Here is a 27,124-nt window from a genome sequence, read left to right as displayed (position 1 = left end):
ATTACAGCGTTGAACGGAAACAGGCGGCGAACGCAGACAGACAAGTGAAAGTGTCATACACCAACGTGAATAGTAATATCTGTTTATTGAAAGAATAATTAAAAACATTGTCCAAGAAGAAAAATTCATTTCTTTCATGAAATACTTTCGCTTGAATATAAAGATCAGTGAAGAGAAATATAGCGAATTATAATAAATTGTTTCTTGCAGTGGAATAATTTTCGTATTTGATGCTCTGATAAATAATTTCACATTATTCAAAGTATCTTCTTATTTCTTTTTTCTTAATATTAGAATTTTTTATAGAAACTTAATTTATTTTTTAATTTTTTTAAGAACATCCTGTCTTTAAATTTGCAAGAATATTTTTTCTTTTATTTATTTATTTTTTTTGTAGTGGAATAATTTTCGTATTTGATGCTCTGATAAATAATTTTACATTGTTCAAAGTATCTTCTTATTTCTTTTTTTTTTTTAATATTAGAAGTTTTTATAGAAACTTAATTTATTTTTTACTTTTTTTAAGAACATCCTGTCTTTAAATTTGCAAGAATATTTTTTCTTTCATTTTTCTCTTTTCTTTCGTATGCATACATTGTTATCTAAATATCGTACAATTAAGTATGGAGAACTTCGTAACAATTTGCATTGTTTATCGTGTGTAATAATCAACAGTAAACATGGCAACAACTTCATGAAATTCTACTCTCTGTAATTCCAAACAACTTAGACAAGGTTTCGCCTGTATACTCGAACAATTATGCTAGGAAGCAGTTGGAATTCATGACAGACGTACGGTATGCCACTTCGTAGACTAATTTAATTATTAGCTTGGCAAATATGAGACGTGTCTCTGGAGTTTGAATTTGTCTGGCTAATGCCACACATGAAATTTCATTCTGCTAATAAATTATTATCATCTGCATTAACATGAGCTACGAGATATAAATGTGCAAGATATTCTTTTTCAAAATTTATTTTATAGAAAAAGTACTCTTTTTTCGAACGTGCAATTTTTCGAAGTTGGAGTTGCTGAAATTTGGAATTGAAAATTTCTGCAATATGGCACTTGGAATTTTTGAAATTGCGAATCATAGAATTCCTGAAATATGAAACCTATACTTGCTGGAATTTGAAGCTTCAAACCCTTGGAATCTGTAATTTGGAATTTAGAATGATGGAAATTTGAAATTTACAGCTTAAAGTCGTCGCCTTTCGAATGGTCTTCTCTTCAGAAAAGCTAAGTTAACGAAAACTTTCAGTGAAAATTTGGAAGCTTCGAAAATTTAGAACTTTCATCGAAAATAAAATTCTAGAAAATTTTAGAGAATTTCCCTTTTTGCAATTCCTAGGAGCCGAAGGTTTTCATTCTGTGGAAATTCCAAGTTCCATGGGATTTTCATTTAAGAGGAAAATTCGAAATTTTCTTTGGCAGGGATATTTCCCTTAAAGAAAAATTTGAATCAAGAACCATTGATAGTTTCAAATTGTAAAATCATTGAAACGATTCGTGCCACTAAATCAGTAGATCAGTAAAAAATGTAAGTAGCAAATAAATTTCCTATGAAAACAAACAAATATCGTAACACGTGAAATAGAATCTTGTCTTAGCATAAACATGTTATTCTGCAATGAGATGCGCCATAAGGTTCCATTCACGACGCATGGAAATGGCAACTGGGCGTAGTTAGCTTGACCCTAACATCCTAAACCATAATGGCATCGTCGTTGATTTGTGATATCGATAAATTCTCCTGAACTTAAGTCACGAACGTGAATACGATTTACCACGTTATGATTTGTAGCCATACGGATTTACGCGGAAGTAATCATGCATATTTGATCGCTTATGGCTGAAGAAATTTGTTCCGATGGCGTGACACACATTTGTTTCCATGACACCGATTTTGACATTGGCCGCTAATGAACCGTCCGGTTGGTTGGCTCGTTGAATTACGGGCTATCGATGGGATTAAGAATGTGGCGAATAGCCGTCGAATGTTAATCGATTCGATTGCCGTATGGCTGCTTACAGCAGCGTTTATGTGATTTACGACCTGTACGATTCCACTGAAACCTTCCTCCATGGAATACGAATCTCTCCTTTAGAAATACAGGTGTTGTTCGAGAAGTTTGGAAGAAACGTGTGTAGCAAAATGGCACTAAAATAAATTTTTGTTAAACAGTGTGTATTTCGAAGTTAGAAAAAATTAATTTATCGAGATACCATCAAATATTTCTCATGTGTGGAAAATGTTTTTATACAGTGTTTTATGGAAAGGTATTTTTTTAATATTCCTCTGATGGCGTTTAAGTGTTTCTCAATATCGAATATCCTCATATTTATCTATAAACCAGCAATAAATTTGTTAACAAGTTCGCTATTTTTTGTATGTTCTTCTATATTTAACTTGCTCGCTTTAAACGATATCCAGATATTTAGAAAAATAACGTAACCGCAATGAGAGGAGCAGAAAATACAATAAGATGTACGGAAAAATAAGAGCCACGAAATCAGAAGAATTGTCAATTTTTCACTCTTGAAAGACAGCATAAATCACGCTCTTTCAAACCCATTTTGTTTCACGTCGATACGTCGCTCCGTTTTCGAGATATCCAGCTTTAAAGTTTACCATTGATGTGCCGCTAAAATCCCTGAAAGTAAGCTTCACCTTCCACTCCTTCCGGGAAGTGCGTACGCGCGACCTACTGTATAGTAAAAAAACTCGCTGGCTCAGCGCCCTTCAATGGCAACCAGTTGGAGGAGCTTTAGGTCAGTGATGCGGCTGAGTGAGACAGCGCTAGTGCGCAAAAGAGAGGTCAGTGACGCACGCGAGTGAGACAGACGTTGCAGTGCGTGCGAGTGAGACAGACGTTGGAGCGCGTGCGAGTGAGACATACATTGGGGCGCGTGCGAGTGAGACAGACGTTTGAGCGCGTGGACAGAGGTTGAAGCGTGTGGAAGTGAGATAACGCTAGCGCTCACCAAAGTGGAAATTCGAAACAAAAAATCGTAATAAAATACAAATTATAAAAAATATAATATATTTCTGACGTAAAATTCCGAATTGCTCATAATTTTGACCAATATGAAATTGTTATTTGAATAATAATAATTGTGCTTGGAATTGGAAAAATATATTTATCGTATAATATGACACCAATGGGCAAAATAGAAATGCAAAATAGAATTTTTAGTAAACTCTTAATAAAACGATGGTAGACATTTTTGGATTAAAATATTATTTTTCATATTCCTTGATACTGTACTTTTTGTATTTTTTAAATATTTTCTCCCAGTACTTTTCTCGTGTCCTTTTCCACAGTGGATTATTCGAACACTATATTCGTTGGCTTCCATGAAAACGTGTATTCTATGGTATTTTAAATGTAGAATTTTAAATTGCACACAGTATTTAATCCATTTTTAGCAATGTGAAAATGGAGGAGATCGTGTAATTAGAACCCTGATTATAATACAATGTAACTTCTCATATTACATATATGAATATGTAGATAATACTAGTACGTGTAAAATATAAATCTATAATTTTTTATACTTTTGACATTTTTTAACATATCATTCAAAATCCATTTCTACCTAATTTTTCTAAAAATATTATATTACACGTACAATATTTCTGACATATAATTCCATATATAATAATTAATTCTTTTTTTTTTTAATTTTCCATTTCTACCTTCTATTTCAAATATAATCATCCTTTTTTTTCTAGTTCTCTATCTTCTTTCAGTCTCTATTTTGCATTCCAAGTGTACCATGACAATCGATTTTTCTAATTTTCTATTTGGATGTCTTATTTCTAGGGTGAAGAGAATCAGTACGACGTGAATGGCGTGTTCGAGTGTCTCCCCTGTGCTGAGGGTTGCGAGTCCTGTGAGGACGATTCACCGTGTGTGGTATCCTTGAACTGGTTGATGAGAACTGCTATCCTCATCCTGGAATGCTGCGTCATCGCCTGTCTGCCCGCTGTCGCCCTTTTCACTTGGAAGTATGGCAAAGTGAAGGTAAGGAGCCTAAATGCTTTTCCACAATCCAAATCCTTTCTTACGCTTTGAATATTTTACAGAGGCACTTTTCTACAGTCAGCGAAGGCCGGATAATGAAATTCTATAATATCGTTGAAATTTTGATCACATATTGATTCCAAGTTCTTATCGATGCAATAAGTATTCAAAGGAAGACTGTATCTGAGAAAGGATATGGTACTAAAAGCATATATTCTATTATCAGCACTTTCCATTATAAATAGGCTCTAAACTTTTATTTCAATAAGAACGTTAAAAGAGATTGAGGAAATTTTTCATGGAAACTAAAATTAAATTATTGTAATATTATAATGAAATTTCAATAGGAACATTTGTGCTTTTAAAATGGGAATTCATAACTGAAAGTTCTTCAGGCGGATAACTGTTAATGGAAAGTTCTAAATTTCAAACTTTAAATGCATTTTATAAAATGTTCGGTTAAAATACATTTCCATTGTTTGAAACAGGCGATTGGTAACAAAATTCTCTGCATAAAACATAATTTACACAAAAGGGTGCATGCTTTTAAAATGTATCCGAAAATTTAGGTAACAAGGAAGCTAATAAATGTAACGACAGACAGAAATCTCATCATTTGGAAAAACAGATGCATCTATTGCTAATGGAAAATGCACAGAAATATATAAAATATTCCAAATTCAGTATTCTCTGCTATTCTGAATAAGTGAAGCCATCTTTCACCTATGTTGCATTTTTGAAATTAATTTTACACAGATATCACTAAATCCCAAGATTACTATAATACTTTCAACCTACAGCTAAAACAGTTAGTCTTCAGTTTCAGATTCTAGCGTATCTTTTTTTTGCTGCCAAGATTCGAACTGCTTCTAAATTCTCTCTGATTAACAACTTCTGAGCACCAACTATAGATTTAAAATAATCTAGAATCCCCTTTGATGTCAGCTCCACCTTCTTTCTGCAAGGTCTTTGAAATGGTCTGGGGAGAATCCCATTGGGAGGGCCTGTCCACCATCAAAAGGTCCTTTAATCCAAGCCAACTAACTGCCCTAAACGCAGTTGAGGCAACTTCTGTCGAAAGAATCAACTACCAAAGGCTAACCTACCTCCGCTTCGAAATTAATTAACTCAGGTCCAAGCTGCCTTTTCAACGCGATTATCTCAATGCGGCTGACTCGTGAATCGATCCTTTATCTGTTCTCAAATGCAGATTACATCTCTGCATTGCAAAGTTGCGGTGCAGTTCACCGTATAAGCCGGCATTGTTCCCTGGTTTGTCTACATTCCCTTATGGTTGTGTCGTGCACTTTAATATATACTTTTAATTTGATGTTTTGTATAAACAATATGTGAAACTGTTAAACGAAATCATTACCGCAAAATATAATTCACCTCTTAACTAATTTTTACGCATCTTTGTTTTATAAGTAGTGAACATTAGTCCTCGAACTTGGAAAAATGCATGGTGGACAGCGTATAGGTTGCTTGGCTAAGTGTTAATCGAAGAAGGTTCGTGTCTTTTGACAGCTAAGCAAAGAGACGTTTCACTGTTTCATCCTTATCTATGGCCCAAGATTCTATTGCCCAAGATTCCTATGTCCCAAGATTCTATGGCTCAAGATGGCCCAAGATGGCCCAAGATGGCTCAAGATGGCCCAAGATTCTATGGTCCAAGATTCTATGGCCCAAGATGGCCCAAAATGGCCCAAGATTCTATGGCTCAATATTCTATGGTCCAAGATTCTATGGTCCAAGATTCTATGGTCCGAGATTCTATGGTCCAAGATTCTATGGCCCAATATGGCTCAAGATTCTATGGCCCAAGATTCTATGGCCTAAGGTTCCTATGTCCCAAGATTCTATGGCCTAAGATTCCTATGTCCCAAGATTCTATGGCCTAAGATGTGGCCCAAGATTCTATGGCCTAAGGTTCTATGATCTAAGATTCCTATGTCCCAATATTCTATGGCCTAAGATTCCTATGTCCCAAGATTCTATGGCTCAAGATTCTGTGGCCTAAGGTTCCATGGTTTAAGATTCCTATGTACCAAGATTCTATGACTGCCTAAGATTGCTTGACACGTTCTCTTGTCTTCTTTCATTCTCATACTTGTGCCAACCAATTAGTATCCCGTGTATAATGTCCCGCGATAATTCTATAAATTTTACTCAAGTGTCATTTTTGAACCTTTTTTCGTCGATTTTCTCTACCTTTTGCTAACCGATTTAGGAAATTATTTGGCAAATAATTGGCAAGATCCTGACCTAGATCAGAAGAGCTTGGCACAAGGATTTCAGGTAGCACGATTTTGAGGAACAGTTAAGACGGATTTTTCCATATGGAGATGAAAAATAGATGGGGGCAATAATCGCGTTGAAATGTCCAACTTTGGCCGCTTTTCCATTCCTGTCTCGATAATCGAATCCTGGCTAACGAATCCTGTTCTGTTCAATTACACAGCGTAATTAAAGGGAGAAAAAGGTGGATCTGTAAATCGCTGCTACGTTTTTCCAATGGCGTGTCCTTGCAACTATCGTGTACCCTCGATGATTGTTCGTTTGGCGTTCATATTTTCGGAAAATAACGCGTTACCAGACAAGGCAACGTGTTTCCGCTGCCGGAAATTAAAAGCCTGACCTAACCAACGAAAAATAGATCGCCTTTGTTTTTGGTTTGGCTAGGATTTTTTAGATGTGGGGACAGGGTTGGAAAAATATTTGTTTGCAAACATGCGTGTGATGGAACTGTTTGTTCAAAAGCCGTTTCGTGGCATTTGTTATAAAAAAAAGAAGAAGAATAAAAATAGAGTGGAATAAGAGAAAAGTGGAAGAACAATTCCATGAACGTACACTCTGTACATTCTACAGATATTTCCAGCGAAATATCCCAACTCTTCAAGGTGTCTGGATTTTCTTAACGAATTCTATCGATAATTCCGTAAATTCTAAAAGCTTCAGATTCGTGTCAGGATGTTTATCCGTCAATTTGAACGAGAATAACAGCGTTGCTTTGCAATCACGTATCGAGGTTGAGCCATCGCAGGGCTAATAAATTCCCTTTAATTAACCGGAGACGGGCCGAAACCTAAACTACGAACTCACTTCCGGCAACTATCGCCTCCAGTTGTTACGGAAATTTATTACACGAATAGCCCAAAGACAGGATTGTTTCCGTCGGTTTCACCAGTTCCTACGTCAAGTCACTGCTGATAAGATTTGCTTGAAGAGATTATGGATCCTCCTAACATCCAACCGATTTTGTCTAACCGATAACGCTATTAACTCTACTATTACACTAAACCAACTATTTCTTTTTTTCTCTTTTCAGACCATTTCGTAGATCCTTTAAGACTAGTCTCAATACTTTTCATATTTTTTCCTTTTTTTCTTTATAGCCAAAAGTATTAGGTTGGCAACTAAGTGATTGCGGATTTTGTCATTAAGTAGTATTGACAAAATCCGCAATCACTTAGTTGCCAACTCATAATACGATCTCTGCGATGAGATCAACTGGAATTCTAAATATTTTTTCATAAAGCCAATGGACGACGAATTGTTTGAGGTGGAGGTTTCTACAGACTTGCCGCGTATATTCCATAGATATTTTTCCATCTTTCAATTTCCCATGGATACATAAATATCCGTGGCTCTAGTAATCACGAGAAACTCGAACAACATTTCATAAGGAAAACCTGTACGATGTACAGTTTGTGGATGAAATTCATTGGCCGCGCGTTTGCTCATTGAAAATTTTCATTTCATTCGAGTTGGAGAGAAAAAGGACAATTCGTCGCTAATAAAAATACGACTGGATTCGAACGAAGGTTAATTCGTTCCTGCTGGCTGGAATTTACGAGTCGTTGCTCGTTTTAGATCCGTCACGCTGCTATGCAATATTCACCGGCCCTTTTTATTCTGTTATACGCGTCCGTTTGTGGCGGCAGTTGAGCCATTTGCCAGATTGCTTAATCAACATGAAACTCGACGCATCGCTGAAGAATTTTTCATTTCTGCGCACGCAGAACAAATAATTTCCTTCTTTCTCTTTTTTTTTTTTTTACACACCTCGTTTCTGGAACAGGAACGCGTCCATTGGACGATGCACGCGTATGTATTTTATACAATTTTCTACGTGTCCCTCGTAGTTTTCCATTCTGCAAATTTATCCTGTCTCCCGTTGCATGAAACAAGTATTTTTTATTCAGCTGTTTCGTGTTGCTCCGGTGCAAGTTTTTTAAGTTCAAAAATATATTTAGGATTTGGGAATTCAGGAAAAATTTCATAGCTTTTGGTTGGAAATTTTTATCAGTTACTCTGTCTTGAAATTATATCGTTTATGGCAGGGACTATGTCAAAGCTCGTAAATGAAAAAGGATTAGGTTGCTTGCCGATGAATTAAATTGGAGGAAATATTTTGCGTAGATAGTGTAGTGTCGTGGACAAATGGCCTAAGAAATATCGCGTGAACCATAAACAATATTGCGCCGTTAGGCCAAAAGGGCCTGGCAGTTTTTACCGGGTGGTCGTTACCTGGCAGTCGTTATCTGGAGAGTCGTGAGTGGAGAGTCGAGTTGAGTAGTCGTGAGTTGACAGCCGAGTGGTGGGGAGTCGAGTTGTGGTAGTCGTGAGTGGAGAGTCGAGTTGAGCAGTCGTGAGTTGACAGTCGAGTGGTGGGGAGTCGAGTATTGACAGTCGTGAGTGGAGAGTCGAGTTGAGAGTCGAGTTGTGAGGAATCAAGTCATGAGTTGAGAGTAGAGTTGGGGAGAGTCGAGTTGTGAGGAGTCGAGAGTTGACTTGTCGAGTTGTTATGAGTTGTAAACTATTAGTTGTCAGTTGCGAATTAACTATTTAGTTGTCTTCGTTATAGCACATTACTGTATTTAGTTCACATTAAATAACCATCGTTTCCATCCATGTTTAATCCATTGTCAATAGATCTATCAATCAATAAACTTATCACTAGGATAGAAATCATTGGAAACCTTAATTTCTAATGTCTCTAAATAAATTAAAAAATTCTATAATAGTAACTCGAAGAAAATATATAAGAAATAATATCAAATATAAAGAGATAGTCGAAGAATGACTTTGGAAGTTGTCTATTGAGAAAACGTTTTGTAAGCAGACAGTTACAAAGTTAGCAATTTTTTTCACAAGAAAAGCGCTCTTCTTATTATACAACTTTTCTTTCATACATTTTGCTCTGTCATTGTAAACAAGGAAGTAATTAAAAGTGGCAGGATTAGGCGGAATATCGTGTGTGTTTTTGAACAAGAATTGGGCGTCTGATAAGAGATTATTGATAAATTTAATTCTAGTAAACCTGAGAAAGATATTTAATCAAATTTTTTCTAGCTACTATACAAATAACATTAAGCGAATTGATGTTTTGTGTGAAATTTGTATTGAAAAGAAATTAGATGATGACAGGAGAAAAAGTAAAAGAGAAATTCAATCGAACCTTTTACTATCTTCTTTCCTGCATTGTGTATTAAGATTGAAAAATGGTATTTTATTTTAAAATCTCATTTGGAAGAAAAGCTTAACCAAAAGTGACTACAAACCTTATCTTCCGTACCATCTCTTTTCAAGCATATTAAAATTGAAATATGATAAATCTCTAAAAATTTCATTCAAAAATTGTTATAGTAAAAATTCATTTCGAAAAAAGATTGAAAAAAATTGAAAGTATTATTTTTTAAGCCCCTTGAAAATTTCAATGAAATTATCCATTTTTTCAAATTTGTTCGTTCAATAAAGATTACTTTTAAAAAATGATTAACATATTATCGAAACAATTCTGGTTCAAAGTTCCTCTTTTTTTTAACTGACTCCCATTATATCGTACAATGTAAAATTCAAACAGTTGGCTCGTGCGTTTTTACGAGCATCGAAAACAATTCAATCTAAATACTATGTAACCTCCCATGAGTTTTCATAGCAAATATTATTATTGAAAAATAAATATACAGAGGAATATTTATCTAGAGAAAGGGACGTTTTATTACTGTTCTTTTTGTTAACAAAAATATTATACACGTTGGGGTATATATACAAATATCCTTTGGAATAAAAACATTCTATTATATAACAATTCACACACACTTATCGTGTATTTTATTCAATGACAATGATAAAATTTTATTATGAGAAACACATTATCGAACGATAAATAAATATTTTATATATGATAATAATATTATATATAATATATAATATTTAATATTACAGAGAGATATTTGTCTGGAGATGAAAACATTTTATTACAATTTGATAATTTTTAGTGTTTCTCTATTAAACAGAGACATTACACATATAGAAACACACGCGAGTATTATTTGCCATGGAAACATTTTATTATAACAATGCAATTGAAATATTCATTACGAGCCGTTGTTTGTACAGTCGCATTCATTTCTCGTCGACTCTGATTATTCTGTTTAAGCTTTTCAATAATTTTGTAACCACATCAACACGCCGTGTAATGTTTGCTCGAATCAGTAGCAACGTTTATTCGCAATAAATTTAATTACTTTTGCCAATCAATAATTAAACATGTAAATAAATTAATAATTAACAACGTAACAACCGGTGGAACAAGCAGTGGCCACTTTCTACTGTTTTCAACGATTTCGTAATTTCTCATTAACATTTACATACAGCTTGTAAATGTATAGGTGCACGTGCTTGTTTGCTATTCAGTCAAAATTTTCGCTCGATGGTTAAATGTCTAAAATAATTGAAAATAATTTGTTGTATTATTCGTTTGCGGAAAGCTTGTGGAGAAAAGTTGTGTTGTCCGTATTCCGTGAAATTATCTTTGTCCGAGTAAACGTTTGGTGAAAAACAGAGACATAAAATGTATAAATATTTCAAATATTTTTCATTTGTTAAATATTTATAAAGACAGATATGCGTGTATACGAATAAGGGAAATTTGCATATCAAATTCGAGGTAATTCAGCGTGGAATTATTGCTGGAAATAAACATCGTTGCTGGCTACAAATAGAAGAAACAGATTTTTACATTTTCGAAGAAATTGTCGCAATGTCGAATTTATTATGAAATTAAATTTAAAATTGTCAACGTTTCTAGTGAAACCACGCGCATGTTAATGCGAATATTTCATGCTATAATTTTATATATTTTACCAGGAAAATTGAGGATAATATCAGAGAGAAAATTCCAGCGAAGAGAAATATTGTCCGTTTCACCATCTCAACACACTCACGATGAGTCTTCTGTCAAAAGTTTAACCGAAGAACTTACGTTCATCCATCGAGAAAAATAAGATTTGAAATATTTCTAGAAAAAAGATTTCACGTAGACGAACTTTTGCAATATTCGATTTTATCTTCAATGCAATAAAATAAATTTCGTTTGAAACATAAGTTCGATAAAGTCAATAGACAAGGAATTGTTGCAGGTGCAGGTTTCTACTGACTCAGCGTGTATTTTTAAATCGGTTTATAAAATTGTCGATATTTTCAGTAAAATTCTCTTCGTAATAGTTTCGTTCTATTGGAAAAGAAAGAAAAAACAAGAAAATGGGTTAATAAAATTAGTTGAATTATCGAGACATATTTATAGCGAAAATTAATTACGATAAATCGTTAATTGGTTTCGTTGTTGTATCTGATTACTGTCGCCACAGTGGCAGACGATGCCGTTTGACAAATCGAAATATCGTTGCGAAATGATATTTCGAGAGCAGATTTCCTGTCGCATCTGCAACGTTGTTTACGAGTTGGCGGAATGCAACAAGTTGCAGAATTCCGGAGTTAAACTGACAACCATGTGCGTTCGTCCGTATAAATGCAATCCTCTCTTCGAACCAATTTCCCATATTAATCAAATTCGAAAATTCAACAGATATACAGAGTTCATCTGCAGAAAGCGTTCGAACATTTGTGCGCGTCTTTTGTTAACATCTCGCGTGTTTTGTTAAAGCTAAATTTAATTTAATGTATTGAAATTTGGAAAAATTTGAATGCTTTTAGTCATTTTGTCTAGAAAGAAAAAAAATTGATTTCTATAATTTTGTGGATATTTATAGATAGCAGAATCGTGACGTACAAGAACAAATTTGCTATGAGATAGTATAAATAGCATAATTAACTATAGACAGATAATAATTGTAACGTAATGCAGATGATGTTTCTAATTTAATGGCTCATTTCAGATCCATCGATTTCTCCAGAAATTAATACATACAAATAACAGTATAAAAGCACTAATATTATTTGCATTAATACGTAGCATTATTATGCTTAGTATTGTAAAATTGTAATGACGTACTTTCTTAAAATCTACCAGTTTCTTAGATAATTATTAGGTTAGGTCATTAGATGGTAATGTCTCGTCAAGTGACGATTTGTGGTTAGGTTGGGCTTGGCAACTATGTGACTGCGGATTTTGTCATTACCATCTAAAGACAATACCCGCAATCACTTAGTTGCCAACCCAATACTATAATTATGAGTTTGATGCCTTTCTGCCTCGTCAAGTGACAGTTTGAGGTTAGGTTGGGCTTGGCAACTATGTGACTGCGGATTTTGTCATTGCTATCTAAAGACAATACCCGCAATCACTTAGTTGCCAACCTAATACTATAATTATCAGTTTGACGCCTTTTTGCCTAGTCAAGTGACAGTTTGAGATTAGGTTGGGCTTAGTTTCCAATCTAATAACAAAACGCAAAAGAGGAAGAGAAGATAAGATAAAATCATTGATATCATTTGCATTAGTGTAATAACAAAAAGAATTGCGTGAGTGAAGTTCTTAGTTCATATCGGAAATTGATTACTTGAACGAGGAAAATCGTATTCATCGATTAAAAATACAATTTCCTGGTGCTTCATAGAATCGTATAAAGGAAGAAAGGACCCAGAGGGTCGAGTAATTGTGACAAATAGAAAAAGGCAGGGAGACGCGCGATAAATTTCGTTTCCAATCGACGTAAAAATTACTGCTCGGCAGGAATTATGTTTACGAGTTCGCACGAACGATTCTTCTATTTCCCATAAAAAAAACGAGATGTGCTGGAAATATTGTGCGAGAGAAGATGTAGTCTTATCGACGAAAAAGATGTCACTTCATGTTGGAACGAAAAGAAGAAAACAGATGTGGGAGAAAAATTAATGAAATTATTTGCATATAATAAACGCCAATTAAAAGTTCGTTTAATTGGCTAGCAAACACCAAACTTTTAATTAAACGAGAGATTTCTTCGTTATTTGAGCAATTATTGAAATACAAGTTAGAAAAAAAAAAAAGCTTGAGAAATTGAGAGAAACGTGAGCGAGGAATACCAGCAATAAAAAAGGAAAAATCATGGATAGTAGCAAAAAAAATTCCAGTAATAAAAAGGAAAATCGTAAGATCGTCGAAAATATTCCACTAATAAAAAACGATAGTCCAGGGCACTAAGAAAAAAAGAAAGTAGAAATGGAAAGAAGGAATAGGGTAGGTCCGCTAGCAGAATGAAAAAGCACAAGGCAAAGATGTCATACTGTATGCCAGTGCGATAAAAAGAAAAAATATGGTGGAAAAGAAGTCGTAGTAGTAAAAGAAAAAAGCCGTGAGACGTGAAGAGAAAATAGCCGAGCAATAAGAACAGTAGTTGAAGACTTAACCACAGCTAGGTTGGTACGCTTGACGCGTCCCGACTCTGAGCTTTCATATCTTTTCAACCTTCTGTCAATTCTCTCGGACACGTACATAAGCTTCGACGCCTCTCCAATTTTACAACCTCGGATATACTGTCAAGGCTACTGTACCCAATGGAACCAGCCAATGTTGCCAACAGTTCAGTAAGAAGCCTGTTACCTGTATATGTTATTGTCTGGTAGCGGACAAAAGAAAGTTTAGAAAATAAGAAATGTACAGAGACACCATAATTTTACAAAGTGAATTTGTATTTAGTAGGTGTAAGAAATGAATATAATATATATCACAGAGTATCAGTAGATGCTAGTATTACAATAGTATGGTGATACTCAGAGTATTAGTAGTAGCAGTAGGTGTAGTATAGTATTACAATATCACTGTAGTATAGCAGTGGTAACTAAAATAATAAAATAATAGTAAGACTTCATTTCTTTGGTTAAAATAGTAAGACACAAAGTAGTAGTAAAACCCCATTTTTGAGAGTCTTATTATTATACACTCTGCGATATATATTATATTCATTTCTTATTTTATGGTATAACAGCGGTAGCTATATAAAATAATAAAATAATAGTAAGGCTTCATCTTTTGGTCAAAATAGTAAGACACAAAATAGTAGTAAAACCCCATTTTTGAAAGTCTTATTATTTTAGCAAAAAAATGAAGCCTTACTGCTACTAAGCCTTAACATTATTTGGTTATTTTATTGTTACTTCTCTACTATACTGCTATTGTAATGTCGTACTAAAAAATGTCACTTTATTGTATATCTAATTTTTAGAAAAGTACAAAGCATTGAATAGAAGCGTGGGTATCACAGCATCTGTAGGTTGCTTTAGTTGATGCTGTAATGTAAGGCTCCTCTATCATGCTGCTACGTGTCATACCGTTCCGCTCTTCCGCTTAGTGAGTCGCGTACAGATCCTCGAACTGGTAATCGATTTTCCTCTGTTGGATCTATCGCGATTCATCCACGCGAGAATTCACCGCCCTCATGGGACTCGTTCGAGCAAACTTCCTATACAGGCGTTCTAGCTAACCCGATTGCGTTTTCGTTGCGTTGCGATGGGATAAACCAGCTTTAGCGAACATTGGCCAACGTAACGGATCCTGAGAAACGGTGGTTGCTCGTCTAGTCTGCAGGATTTTCTGCTGTTTGTCCGCCAACTACATCGTTGATACTTGTTAACTAGTGTTTTGGGATTTATTTCACGGAGATCCCATTCCGCGTGGATGCAGTGTTTAGATTGCACGAGGACGGATTAGAAGGTCTCCAGGTGGATACCAAAAGTGGTTTAATGTGCACAATTTTTTCAGAATTTATCGAACCACCTGTTGACATTTATTAACAATTCCAAATATAATTTATGAGGAATTTTTTACTAGTGCAGAATGTTAGGAATTTTTGAGTAATAATTCGCTTCAGGAAACTGACTTTAGGAACTTTTATTTAGGAAGCAAAAATGTAGAGGACAGAGAACCAAGTATATGGAAGCTAGGATTTGAGAATTCGATATTAAAAATTGGATTTTGAAGACTATGATGCAAAGACCTTATGGTCGGTGATCAACATCTTCGGAACATATGAATATGTTAGAAGAGTTTAGAAACTTGAAATTGAGTTACTAAAGAGTTACTTCAGATACTGGTCCATTTATACCGGCAGAAAAATATATCAAGTTGTCAAATGAAAATTGCTGTGCTGAACTTTGATCCTCTATCAAGTTTCTGACTTCTAGTGGCTGGTATCAAAAGACTAAGAACTCGGGTATAACAATCCCAGTTTACTCGCAATATTTCAAAGGTTTATACGACACTGGTCCCTTATTGCCACGGTATATTATGCTGAAAGTGGAAGAAGAGACTTTGAAGTGGAATACAACATAGAAACAAGTTGGTCGGTCGAACATGGCGAAAAGAAGAGCGGCAAGCAGAGTTATTTTTCGACAGCGTGAATGCTGTTTGTCGCAATGATACCTAGTGGCTTTCTCTCGTAGCAGCCTTTGTGCATCCGGTTGAATGTGCCCCTTACAGTACTACTGTAAGGAGAAATATAGGAGACTTAGGTCAGGATACAATAAAGGTCTGCCACGACTGATCCATCTTCCTGAGACCTGTTTATTGTAACGTGGAATAGCTACGTATCTCGGTGAAATAGTGTCCCATACCGACGTGAATATACCTGAACCGCTGACGCAGAAAATAGCTTTCTCGGCCCGGTGGAAGTTCAAAGTCACGTAAGCAAACACGTGGGTTACTTATTTTATCATGTTGCCTGTTTCTAAAACTCACTTTCCCATCCAGTTGCCAGACTTACCATTTTACATTGCCACTTATATAGCTAGATTTGTAGACCAGATTTAGGTCTCGATCCTGAGACTCGAGTACTCAGTACTTTGGTACTTGAATTCTCATTTCCAGATTCTAGTCACTGACTATCGCGGGCTTCTCGTGGATTTTCAGCGTAACCAAATTATCAGCAAGGTACCAGTGTCCTAAACACTCGATAATGTTTACTGAGGATAAACTTGAGACATATGCTGAGACATATTGACCAATAGCATTGTGTATCATCAGTGACTATACTTGCAAATTTTAGTCAGATGTTTGTTTTACCTTGCAATTGATTAATTCATTGAACTTCGATAAGATGGAGGAGATTATGTGAGGAGCCAAACAGTCGTTGAGATGACAATTTGTTTCTCTTAAGTTATCAAACTGATTGTATTATACTATGGACCAAACGTAGAATGCACAATCCTGAATCTTCAACAGCGACTGTACCATTCGAGGATTACCTGGCTCTCGAAGATCGCCAAGCAAGCGTCATAATCGTCAGAAGACTTTGGAGCGCGAACGCAATTCGGTTGGCCTCGCAGCTTTAATGAGTTTCTTTGATGTTGTAACTGGCCTGGTTGAAGAAGGCTGGCCGCATTAAACTAGTTTACGAGCAACGCGTGTAATATGCACGTTCACGTTTACGAGCATCGTGTAGCGCAATATGCGCGTCTTATATGATGCTTTAACGAGCGAGATGCGATACCACGCGTTATACCGCTGCGTCGGATAGATTAACCTTTTTGCAAACGCATCAGATTGCTGATGATCGCGGAAGGTTAATTTAACGACACGACCGGTTCTAAAGGGCTGCCAAGACAAGTTTATTTTCGTGGCACCTGATGCATTTCAATGCGCTTGGCTCGCTGTGACAAGCTCTCGTTTTACTATCATCTCTTTGATACATCCTGGATATAACACGTTCTGTGACGCGAATTTCTGTGGTAACTTGATATAAAATCTGTTAAGATAGGTCTGCTAGCTGTCTTCCAACTACAGAATACATAAATCATAGACAAGAATCGATAGAAACCACTTTACACGCTGATTTGTGTTATTGTATCATCCGTCTGACTTACATGAGACTGTACTACTGAAATGGAAGATTTCTTACGAATACGAAGACTCAGACTGAATTTATCTCGTGATTTCCAAATGTCCACTTCATTTGCTATATTGGAAATCATATTTCGTAGTTTCACTAACACACACGCACATACATCTTTTCTTTTATTTTTCTTTCGTCAAACTAAAAGTAACCAATTAATTGGCGAGTTTAAAATCAATTAAAACGGACCTGCTACCTTCGCCCCACCTATGGAATACATAAAATCCCACATACAACTCGGAAACCATCACTGGGAATTCTTATTTCTTGTGTTTTGTTCCCCGGCTGACTTATACGAGCGTCTACCACTGAAATCGAAAGTCTGTCGATGATATGAAGGTTCAGGCCAAAGTTTCGCTATAATTTCCGACTGATTACTTGATTCGCCATATCGACCATCATATTTCACGCTACAATTAGCATTCTTCTCGTCAGAAGACTAACGATCCTGTCGCTCAGGAAGCACCACGAATGGACAATTAAACGTGGAGTTTAATGGAACAGCATCGCTGAAACTGACCCTCGGTTGACGATCAAAGTGGTAATGAGACCGCACATGCGACGTGCCCGTGGCCCATTAGCGTTACAAGTCGCCATAGTTGCAACGGTTACTGTCCCAGAAATTATTACACGACGACCGAATCACGTAGACGATTGTGCGAATCCCCGGCCATCTGCGAATTGCGAACGCCTGCCAAACCAGCTGGAATTTGCTCTTGAAAATTCTGACTCACCGTGCCGCGTCAGCAAACCTGCACGCTGCTTCTGTGGCCAATGGATACAACGTTGTTGCATGTATTATTCATTGGCCACCTGGTACGTGGCTCGTTATTTAACAGCTTGGTACTGCGCCCATGTTAAAGTGAATAAAAGATGGTTAATTGATGACTGGGTCTGAGAATCCGCCGTCTTGAAATATAAACTGCGATGTTCCAGTTTGGTCTTGTATAAAATGACCAATTTACTGTTTTTTGTAGCAATTTTGTAGAGTTACAATTTTTTATTATGGTAAATTCACTGTAAGATTTGTTCGTTGGGTTATTGTTTAGTTAACGACTGTTTCAGATGCGGAATTTTCTCGTTAATTGGGCCACTTTTCAACGAAAACTCTTCCTTCCACAGAATTTGTAATTTCGCTATATGTAAGATTCTCCAATTCAGATAATAAATTAAGAAACAAATTTTAGATTTGACTTAGCCACTTTTCATCGCGATAATCAACTGTGATCTTATCATAATAAATTTGTGATGCTATTATGTTACACAGAAATGCAGAAGATCCTTGAGAAAATAAATTTTTCATCTAAAAATACATTAACTTCACACTTTAGTCTCCAGTTATCATATTAAACAATGAATTAATTTGAAACCCTTTTGCCACCTCTGTGCTAATTAAAATTTCATTTTTTAAGAGATATACACAATGCAGATATTGTCAGTCGATAATGAAATTACAATAAAAATCCTTTCAGCAACTCTTGACATAGAAATTTCATGCAGAAAGGTAGAAGTAGTATGTTACTACATTGATCAGACTTACTTTCTAAGGGACATTGATACAACCACGTTCGTGGCTATTATTTCCAATTTCCAAACTAAGATAAGTAAATAAATGATAAATATGAACTTTAAAGAAGTGTATCGTAAATGAAAACCTCATGGTATTTCTCAAAGGAAATAAGAGCATGATGAAAGAAATGGAATTACTTGGCGAACGGACCTATTTAATTTGTAAAAATTAAAATATATCTATATGTGAGAATTGGGCCAGTGTCTCGCTGATCATCAGGCTGCTACATTTTATTTAGCATTCAGGCTCGTATTGTACAGGCCGATTGAATGTTAACGAAGGTAATTTTTACAGCTCCGAGGAAGTTAAGTGAAAATCAACGTCGAGAGACCCGACGAATTTGTTCATTTGCAGTCAGCCAGTCCCCGTCTTTCTTCAAGCGTTTAATCTAATTACAGAATACGGAGTAAGATAAATGCAAATCCACCGTCGGCCTGCAAAAACGTAATCTCGCGAGCTCTCAGTGAACCCGTTTCTTCGTTACGCACGTATTTCTTCGCCGAGAGGTAAATTACGAAGGAAATTAGTCTGCCAGAGACATGGTTTCAAGTTGCTATTATTGGTTGCAATTGTTTCTACAGTTTAATCAAAGACCTGCCTGCATCGATATTAATCGATACTACTCGCAATTAAGTGAAATTATTCTTCCATTTTAGGAAGCCATTTTTCTTTTTTTTTTTTTACGCTCGTAAACACTGAGGGAAGTCACGTGCCTGTACAAATATTGGCCCTAACTACTGCAAATTAATTAGGGATACTCGCAAGTTTGCATTGGTTGTCTATACATTGACTCTGATATTACTATTTGTCATTTCTAATTTCACGAGTATTGAAAATTAATTAAAGACGTGCTGGATCATGTTGAATAGTATCGATTAATTGTGTTTCCATTAACTCTTTCACCATATCGACTGGTACTGTCGATAGTCGAGAAGAATTGTTTTTACAGTTATGGAGAATTAATTTCAATTGGAAATATCCCGGTGAATACACTGGTCAATACTACTTGGAGACAATTCAAATATCGTGCTGCCTGTCTGTATATGTGTCTGATGATCGATATTACTACTTATAGTAATACCAATATATGTTACTTATGGTAATACTAGCGAGTTATTTATATGCAATCCGAATGTGAATGTACGAGAATATATCGATCTGAATCACTGCGAATCGCTAAGAATAACGTTCCTACGTTTTAGCCACCAGATATTTGTTCAATCTTCGTTAAATAATGTTTTTTTTTTAAGTTAAGAATCCCAGAAAAAAAGTTAGTTATCTTCGACTATTTTTTTAATAGACCAGCTACTCAAGAATCCTGTCAGAAATTATTTCTAATTTTTTGATTCTCCGTTGACTTATTCGACGAGTGCAACAGCTCGATTTATGAGGAAGGAAAATTTATTGCACGCTGCGAAGTTCACCAGATTCCTATTTATGAGGGAAAAGTTTTCGGCAGTTTGGGAAAATTGTCGTATAGCTCGGAGCTAGTGGTATAGGACGATATATGGTTAGACGATTCTGTGATCGAAAACACGAAATACAGCATACATACAGTCTGTTGGATAGAACAGTAATAGTTTCCGATTCAAAACCTACACGCGATTGAAATCTACCTGAAATACGTAGTTTCCAGTGACTAACAGTAGTATTGGTCGATCTATTTCCCAACAAATAATTTTTCAGCTTGACAGTAGTTTGCAACGATCAACGTTCTGATTAATTTCCAATAGAATGCACAATTTTCAATAATCTTCGATACGTATTGTCGATAAATGCGAAAAACCAATGGCTGATTAAAATTTGAAAAGTGAGGTAAATTATTTAGAAACTTTTTAACAAGTTTTCAATAGTAAGTAGCGATATTGGTCGGATACATTGTCAGATACGTGTCTGATTACAATGTAAAAGTAGTTCTTAATGGCTGGCAGTAGTATAGATCAATGTATTGACAGACACACAACACAAAAACTTGGATATTATTATCAGTATATTTTATCTCCTCTCCATGCAAATTTTAAAGACTTCTGCACCCAAGAAACATATAAGTAAAATTTGAAAATCGCAAAACCCTGATGTTATTTGAGAATACAAAAATTTCCTGATGAATACAAGTTTCAAAATTTACCACTCTTTTTATTATTACAGCAATTATTAGACTGTAAAATCTGTTCACGTTCATAATTGAATTAAAAGCCCAATAATATCGGCTGGTATACACATAAACAGATATGTAATCCAAGAAATGATCGTCGATGGCAGGAAATATAATGGACACGCGATAGATGCCTGACAAAAATTAGGTCATGCTCCTAATTAATTTTGAATTAATTCTTGGTCAATGTACGTATGAACAGACGGTTCAGTTATTGTCAGTAGTGTGGGTCAATAGGTTCAGGACAGGTGGCTGACTAAAACCGCGCGATACTCCTTACTGGCAGTCAAGTGTTAGGTCCTGGACAAACTTAAATAAGTTTATGTTGCAGCATGATGCTTTTGGCTTTATCGTTTCTAGTTAAGATTTCTTCTTTTGTAAAAAATTATATTTTGTGAAAGTTTTAGAAATCTAAAAAATGGACAACTTTGTAATAGAACATATTAAAGTTTCGAAACTTCATGTTATTAGAAATACTAGGAAATATGTAAATTGGAGGGTTCCGTTTAAAACTATCCAAGTCGCTGAAGGATAGAAAAGTTTGGAAATTGCATAAAAGTTTCAAGTATCTCCAGTAATAAAAATTCAAATATTTTATTTCATTACGAACGATCGAGAATTTTTGTTTTATGAAACTGCCCAAAATTATTCCAAAATATACATTGAAATCTGGAAATTCTATTTTACCAGACGTACATATTTCAAAGGATGCAAATAAGCCAAGATTAAGAAAAGTTCACGGAGGTGGTGAAAAATTTCCAAGAACTACACTTTAAGGAACAAGGTTCGTGTCTGGAAAAGTTTTAACCCGAAACCAGTTCATTTTTAATGAATTCGTGGAACATTTTTGCAATATGGCAGCAGCATTAGAGCGCGAAATCGTTAAAAATTAATGCAATTTAATCTACTCTCTCGGATCTACTGGCTGGAAAATTAAGAGAAGCGTCCTTTTAACGCAAGTTAGCAACAGGGGGCAACTCATTGGCCAAAGGCGAGCCATTGTCGACCGGCTGAACTCTGACTGTTCTTCTTCGACTTTGTCGTTCGGGCATCGCCAACAAACTTGTCGTTTCTTCGTTTTATGGGGTTGGCAACTAAGTGATTGCGGGTTTTCCCATTGCCACCTAATGACAAAATCCGCAATCATTTAGTTACCAACACAGTACTGCAGGAAATCTGAGATTTTAATTTTCCAATTTTTAAATTTTTACAATTTTTAAAGTTTTAAAATTTTAAAATTTAAAAAATTTCAAATTTAAAAGTTTAAAAGGCGGTATTTACAAACCAACACTGCAGGAATTTTGAGATTTTTAATTTTCCAATTTTTAAATTTAAAAAATTTTTAAATTTTTAAAATTTTAAAATTTTTTAAATTTTTAAATTTTTAAAATTTTTAAATTTTTAAATTTTTAAAATTTTTAAATTTTTAAATTTTTAAAATTTTTAAATTTTTAAATTTTTAAAATTTTTAAATTTTTAAATTTTTAAAATTTTTAAATTTTTAAATTTTTAAAATTTTTAAATTTTTAAATTTTTAAAATTTTTAAATTTTTAAATTTTTAAAATTTTTAAATTTTTAAATTTTTAAAATTTTTAAATTTTTAAATTTTTAAAATTTTTAAATTTTTAAATTTTTAAAATTTTTAAATTTTTAAATTTTTAAAATTTTTAAATTTTTAAATTTTTAAAATTTTTAAATTTTTAAATTTTTAAAATTTTTAAATTTTTAAATTTTTAAAATTTTTAAATTTTTAAATTTTTAAATTTTTTAAATTTTGAAATTTCAAATTTAAAAGTTTTAAAATTTCATACTTTGAAAATTTGAGGTTCAGGAAATCTGTAATCGCTTGAAATGCGAAGGCTTTGGAAATTCGGAAAATTACAAATTTCAAGATTCCAGGATTATTAGAACCATCTAAGTCCTCTTTCGAATGCCCCGAATACTTCAGCGTGAAAAGCCACCTCTTCGTTAACATTTTTATCGTGTTCGTCGTAACGACACCGTTTCATTGCATCAGTACGTTTAATATTCGCTTGGCAACTAAGTGATTGCGGATTTTGTCGATACCACCTAATAACAAAATCCGCAGTCACTTAGTTACCAATACTTCTACTTCTTCTTCCACCACTTTCCATTTTGTAATTTCATTTCGTCTCAACCTTAAAAAATCCAAATTGTAATAATTACAAAAATAGCAAAATCCTGAGAACAGATGGAGAAGATAGATTTGCTCGATGGAGAATACTCAGGACCATACAAGTATTCGCCTGGTCGTTAGTGGTAGAGAAAAAAGGTGGTGGGTCGATAAGAAAAGGGAAAAAAGCGGTGAAATATGCGCGGCCATGTCCATTTGCCTTTCTCTCTTTTTTCGTTTCTCGCGGCCAGCCATAACGAAACAACGTTTTGCTCGACACGGCCAGACCACTGGGGGAAATTAAGAGCCGAATGGAAACGAGTTACGCGAACTCGCGACTGGCTAGACAAAAAGGCAGCTGTTTCGTCGAATATATTAGGTTGGTGTAGGTGAAATATCGTTGAATTTCGTCGTTTGCTCATTAAATTTTATTGTATCGTCGGCCACGATATATCAACTACGTCGACAAAGAAAAGTTTGCTTGTAGCAATTTGCTAATAATTTATGAGAAATATTTTTATAACGTGTGACGTTTATCGACTGATTCAGAAGAATTTCTTTTATTTGCCTGTGTTTCTTGATAATGCGTTTGTTCGAGTATAATGTTTCAGTATTTCGTGGAGAAATATTTTCATATTGAATTTCTTTGAGAAATATTTGAACATTTTTGCAGCAACAAATTTCGTGCAGACCAAGGTAGAATAAGTCTGTTACTTTTGTTCGAACGTTCTATAAAATTTCCGTCATCTTCGTGATGGAAAACGACGTTTGTAATATCCGGTTGATGGCTTTCAAATAAAACTTCAATCACGGTTGCTCTTTCTTCGAAATATCGTGCGTTTGATTAAAATAATATCCATCTTGTTTTGTGCAGTCCTTTAATGCTTTTATGTAATTTCGTTTTAAATTCATAAGGATCGATTTAATAGAATTTTAATTGAAGTCATAAACGATATTGGTTTTCGATTAAGTTTTCAATGTTTTTCCCATTTATTGGACGAATGAATGGCTTCATAGGAAAAATTTCCTATTCTTTAATAATAGACTTTTCATCGTTTTGCTGCCAGCTATTTTTCCTCCACTTTATTGCCTCAAATTTACAAAAATCTTTCTAGTGAGGTGTTTTGCAATTTTATAGAAATTTATCAAGCCATTTTAAATCATTATTTTCTGAATTATGCTGCTACCAATGTTAAAAAGTGACACGAAAATTGATAACATCCACTTGTAATCGCAGATGATAATAAATCTTGAAAATGGATTTTGTTTGTTCGTTGAAAGCGACAGGAAATCCATTTATCCATTCTCTTTACTTTTCCTATTTGAACGAAACGACCGACAACAGTAGATTGGCTTACTTTCGCACGAAACGCTGGTTCCCCATTGTCGTCAATTATTTGCAGTAATAATTCTTAATTACGGTAATATATCTTTAAAAGTTATCTTCTTCGATGGCAATTCTGCCCTTTCTCCCTTCCTCATTTTTCAAATGATGCATTCGTATATATAATATTTTTTCCACTACCCTTATTCAGGTCTAAGCTCATGAGTATTCTGATTTTTCAAACTAGTCTCAACTTTCACGAATCGGTCTCAAATTTCAAGAACCGATCTCGACTTTCAGGAATTGGTCTCAACTTTCACGAACCGATCTCAAATTTCGCGAACCGGTTTCAACTTTCACGAATTGGTCTCAAGTTTCACGAACCGGTTTCAAGTTTCACGAACCGATCTCAAATTTCACGAACCGGTCTCAAATTTCACGAACCAATCTCAGCTTTCACGAACCAATCTCAGCTTTCACGAACCGGTTTCAACTTTCACGAACTGGTTTCAGCTTTCACGAATCAATTTCGACTTTCACGAATCAATTTCGACATTCACGAACCGGTTTCAAGTTTCACGAACCTATGTCAGCTTTCACGAGCCGGTTTCAACTTTCACGAGCCGGTTTCAACTTTCACGAAACGATTTCAAATTGCTCGAATTATTATAGTTCATCCGTGTAAACATTAACATAACTTCCTTCACAAATAATGGCTTCATACATTGAATATCTTTTACGACACTTATCCTCAAGATTACACAGATTTTGTGACTCATCGAACTTTTTGTAGCTTTTTTTTTTATCGTTTCCGCTTCTCGAAAAATTCCTTCGTATTACGTTCGAATTCCGACGTTCGTGCCGCTTGTCCGATTTCGCAATTTCGGCGAATAATTTCAATTTTCCGGCAAATTTCTCAAATATTATTTTCGAATTCCAACGTTCGTTCCTGTTTCCAAATTTTTGGAATTTCCTCCGGCTATATTAATTCTTCAAAGAATTTTCTCAGATTATTTTCAAATTCTAATCCTAGTGCTAATGAAATTTCGTATGTATCGCAAGTAGACTGTTTCCATTTTTATGAAGATTTATATTTTTGAGAATATCATTAAAAAAGTAAAATCTCGGTAAAAAAACAATTCTTTTGCATAACACATATTTCAATTTACATACACATCGATGCAATGAAAATAAAGAAAGTATGAAAATTGCCAAAATATCTAAAATTGAAAATAATTCAGAAATTTGCTGCAAGTGCTGGTACATTCGATAAAATGTCAATTCTATGAAAAGTACGTTTCCTTTGAATCTTTCTCCGACTTCGCCACGAATTTTACAAATAACCCAATAACATAATCTCGCGTGGCCTTTCTTCGTACAAAGAACAGAATTGAAAAGTGGCAAAGGAGAATGACCTTGACCCTAAAGAGTGTTTCGTTCTCTCTCAACAGTTTGATCTACGATGCATCGTGTACGGTATAGCAACTAAATCGAAGAAATTGAATTCGACCATGAATCATCGTGAAACTATAAATCTTTCATGAAATCGAATCGTGTTCCTTCGTTCGAATCAATTAAAAGAAGCACACGAGCTTCGAGCAAGTAGCAATTTAACTGATATCGATCTCATCCTCGAAATAATTAAAAAGAAGTATACAGGTGTGCCAGATACATCCATCTATCTGAAAGCGAATTGATTCTTTGCTACATTGCGGCAGTAATGGAATTTTGTTGACAGAATGAAGAATGCTTGGCAACAATAGAGCAGTAACTCCGTCTCAATTATAAGCGAATTTTTTAATTCACTTTGTATTATAAATGTACAATGGTTGGCGTGTTCACGATGATTTAACAAAACACTTGTTTTTATGAACGAATTTTTGTTTCACCAGCTTTGTGAATTTCATGAATTTCCCGAATTCTTTTCTAAATTTTTTGTTTCGTTTTATCGGTTTTACGAACCTTCTAAACTTGATGAATTTTCCACCTATGAAAATATTTCATTAATTGAACATTTTATATCTAATTTTTATGTATATTACAATTGATAAAGTCATAAGTTAATTTTGTCTTTCCACTGTGGTACTTAGAAGAAAATTTGAAACGTATCTGTAAATACCATAAAAATGTTTAAAGGATTACAATCGTTCTACAATTTCTTTGCAAATTTCTGGGAAAGACATCGTGTCGTCAACCTGAAGCTTTCGTGCTTTTTCAAAAATATGTTTCAGTGAAATTGTTCGTACCAGTATTGTGAAATCTTTTGCCAGTTAAAAAAATGTTTTACAGCGAATGAAACAAGTAGTAACTTGAGGGACTATCTGGAGAATATACAGGGTGTCAATAAAATTTCCCAAGCAAATATTTACGCAGTGTTTCTTGCACGTTCTGTGTCTTTGTGTATGGAAAAAATCTGGAAATTGTAGAATGAAATTTGAATAAATTGAAATGTATTTCCACAGCATTTGCACAGTATGTTTCCAATTTTTCTGTAAATACCACAATAAAAAATGAACTTCTGCGATGACCTAATCATTGTAAATTATATTTATAATACAAGCAATATATTCGTATATCATTACATATTATTGCTATATATCACATAATTATTATCACGTTTCGTTTACGCGTTATCATATTTATAACATTCCACACATTTATAAAATCTTTTAATAAAATCGAACGATACATTTGTACGTACAAGAACATTTTTTTTCGCGTCTGGAATTGCACATTATAAATATTTTTCTCTGACATTTCTCGTATTAAATCTGCCGAAGCTACGAATTGATGGAA

The 27,124-nt window shown here is 34.6% G+C and overlaps 1 protein-coding gene across 2 annotated transcripts in view; it reads left to right on the top strand.

Annotated features, from left to right (window-relative positions):
• LOC100744027 (probable G-protein coupled receptor 158) overlaps positions 1–27,124 on the top strand; it is a 165,651-nt gene that overhangs the window by 93,995 nt on the left and 44,532 nt on the right. For both annotated transcript variants that reach the window (XM_024369671.2, XM_024369670.2), the window contains exon 5: positions 3,829–4,029. In XM_024369671.2, coding sequence (XP_024225439.1) covers positions 3,829–4,029 — 201 coding nt within the window. The remainder of the gene's footprint in view (positions 1–3,828; positions 4,030–27,124) is intronic.

This window comes from Bombus impatiens, unplaced genomic scaffold (genome assembly GCF_000188095.3).
Source record: "Bombus impatiens unplaced genomic scaffold, BIMP_2.2 scf_0637, whole genome shotgun sequence".
In the NCBI taxonomy this organism is placed as follows: Eukaryota; Metazoa; Arthropoda; class Insecta; order Hymenoptera; family Apidae; genus Bombus; species Bombus impatiens.
Note: the sequence above shows the minus strand (reverse complement) of the source record. Positions and strands in the feature narration are given on the sequence as shown.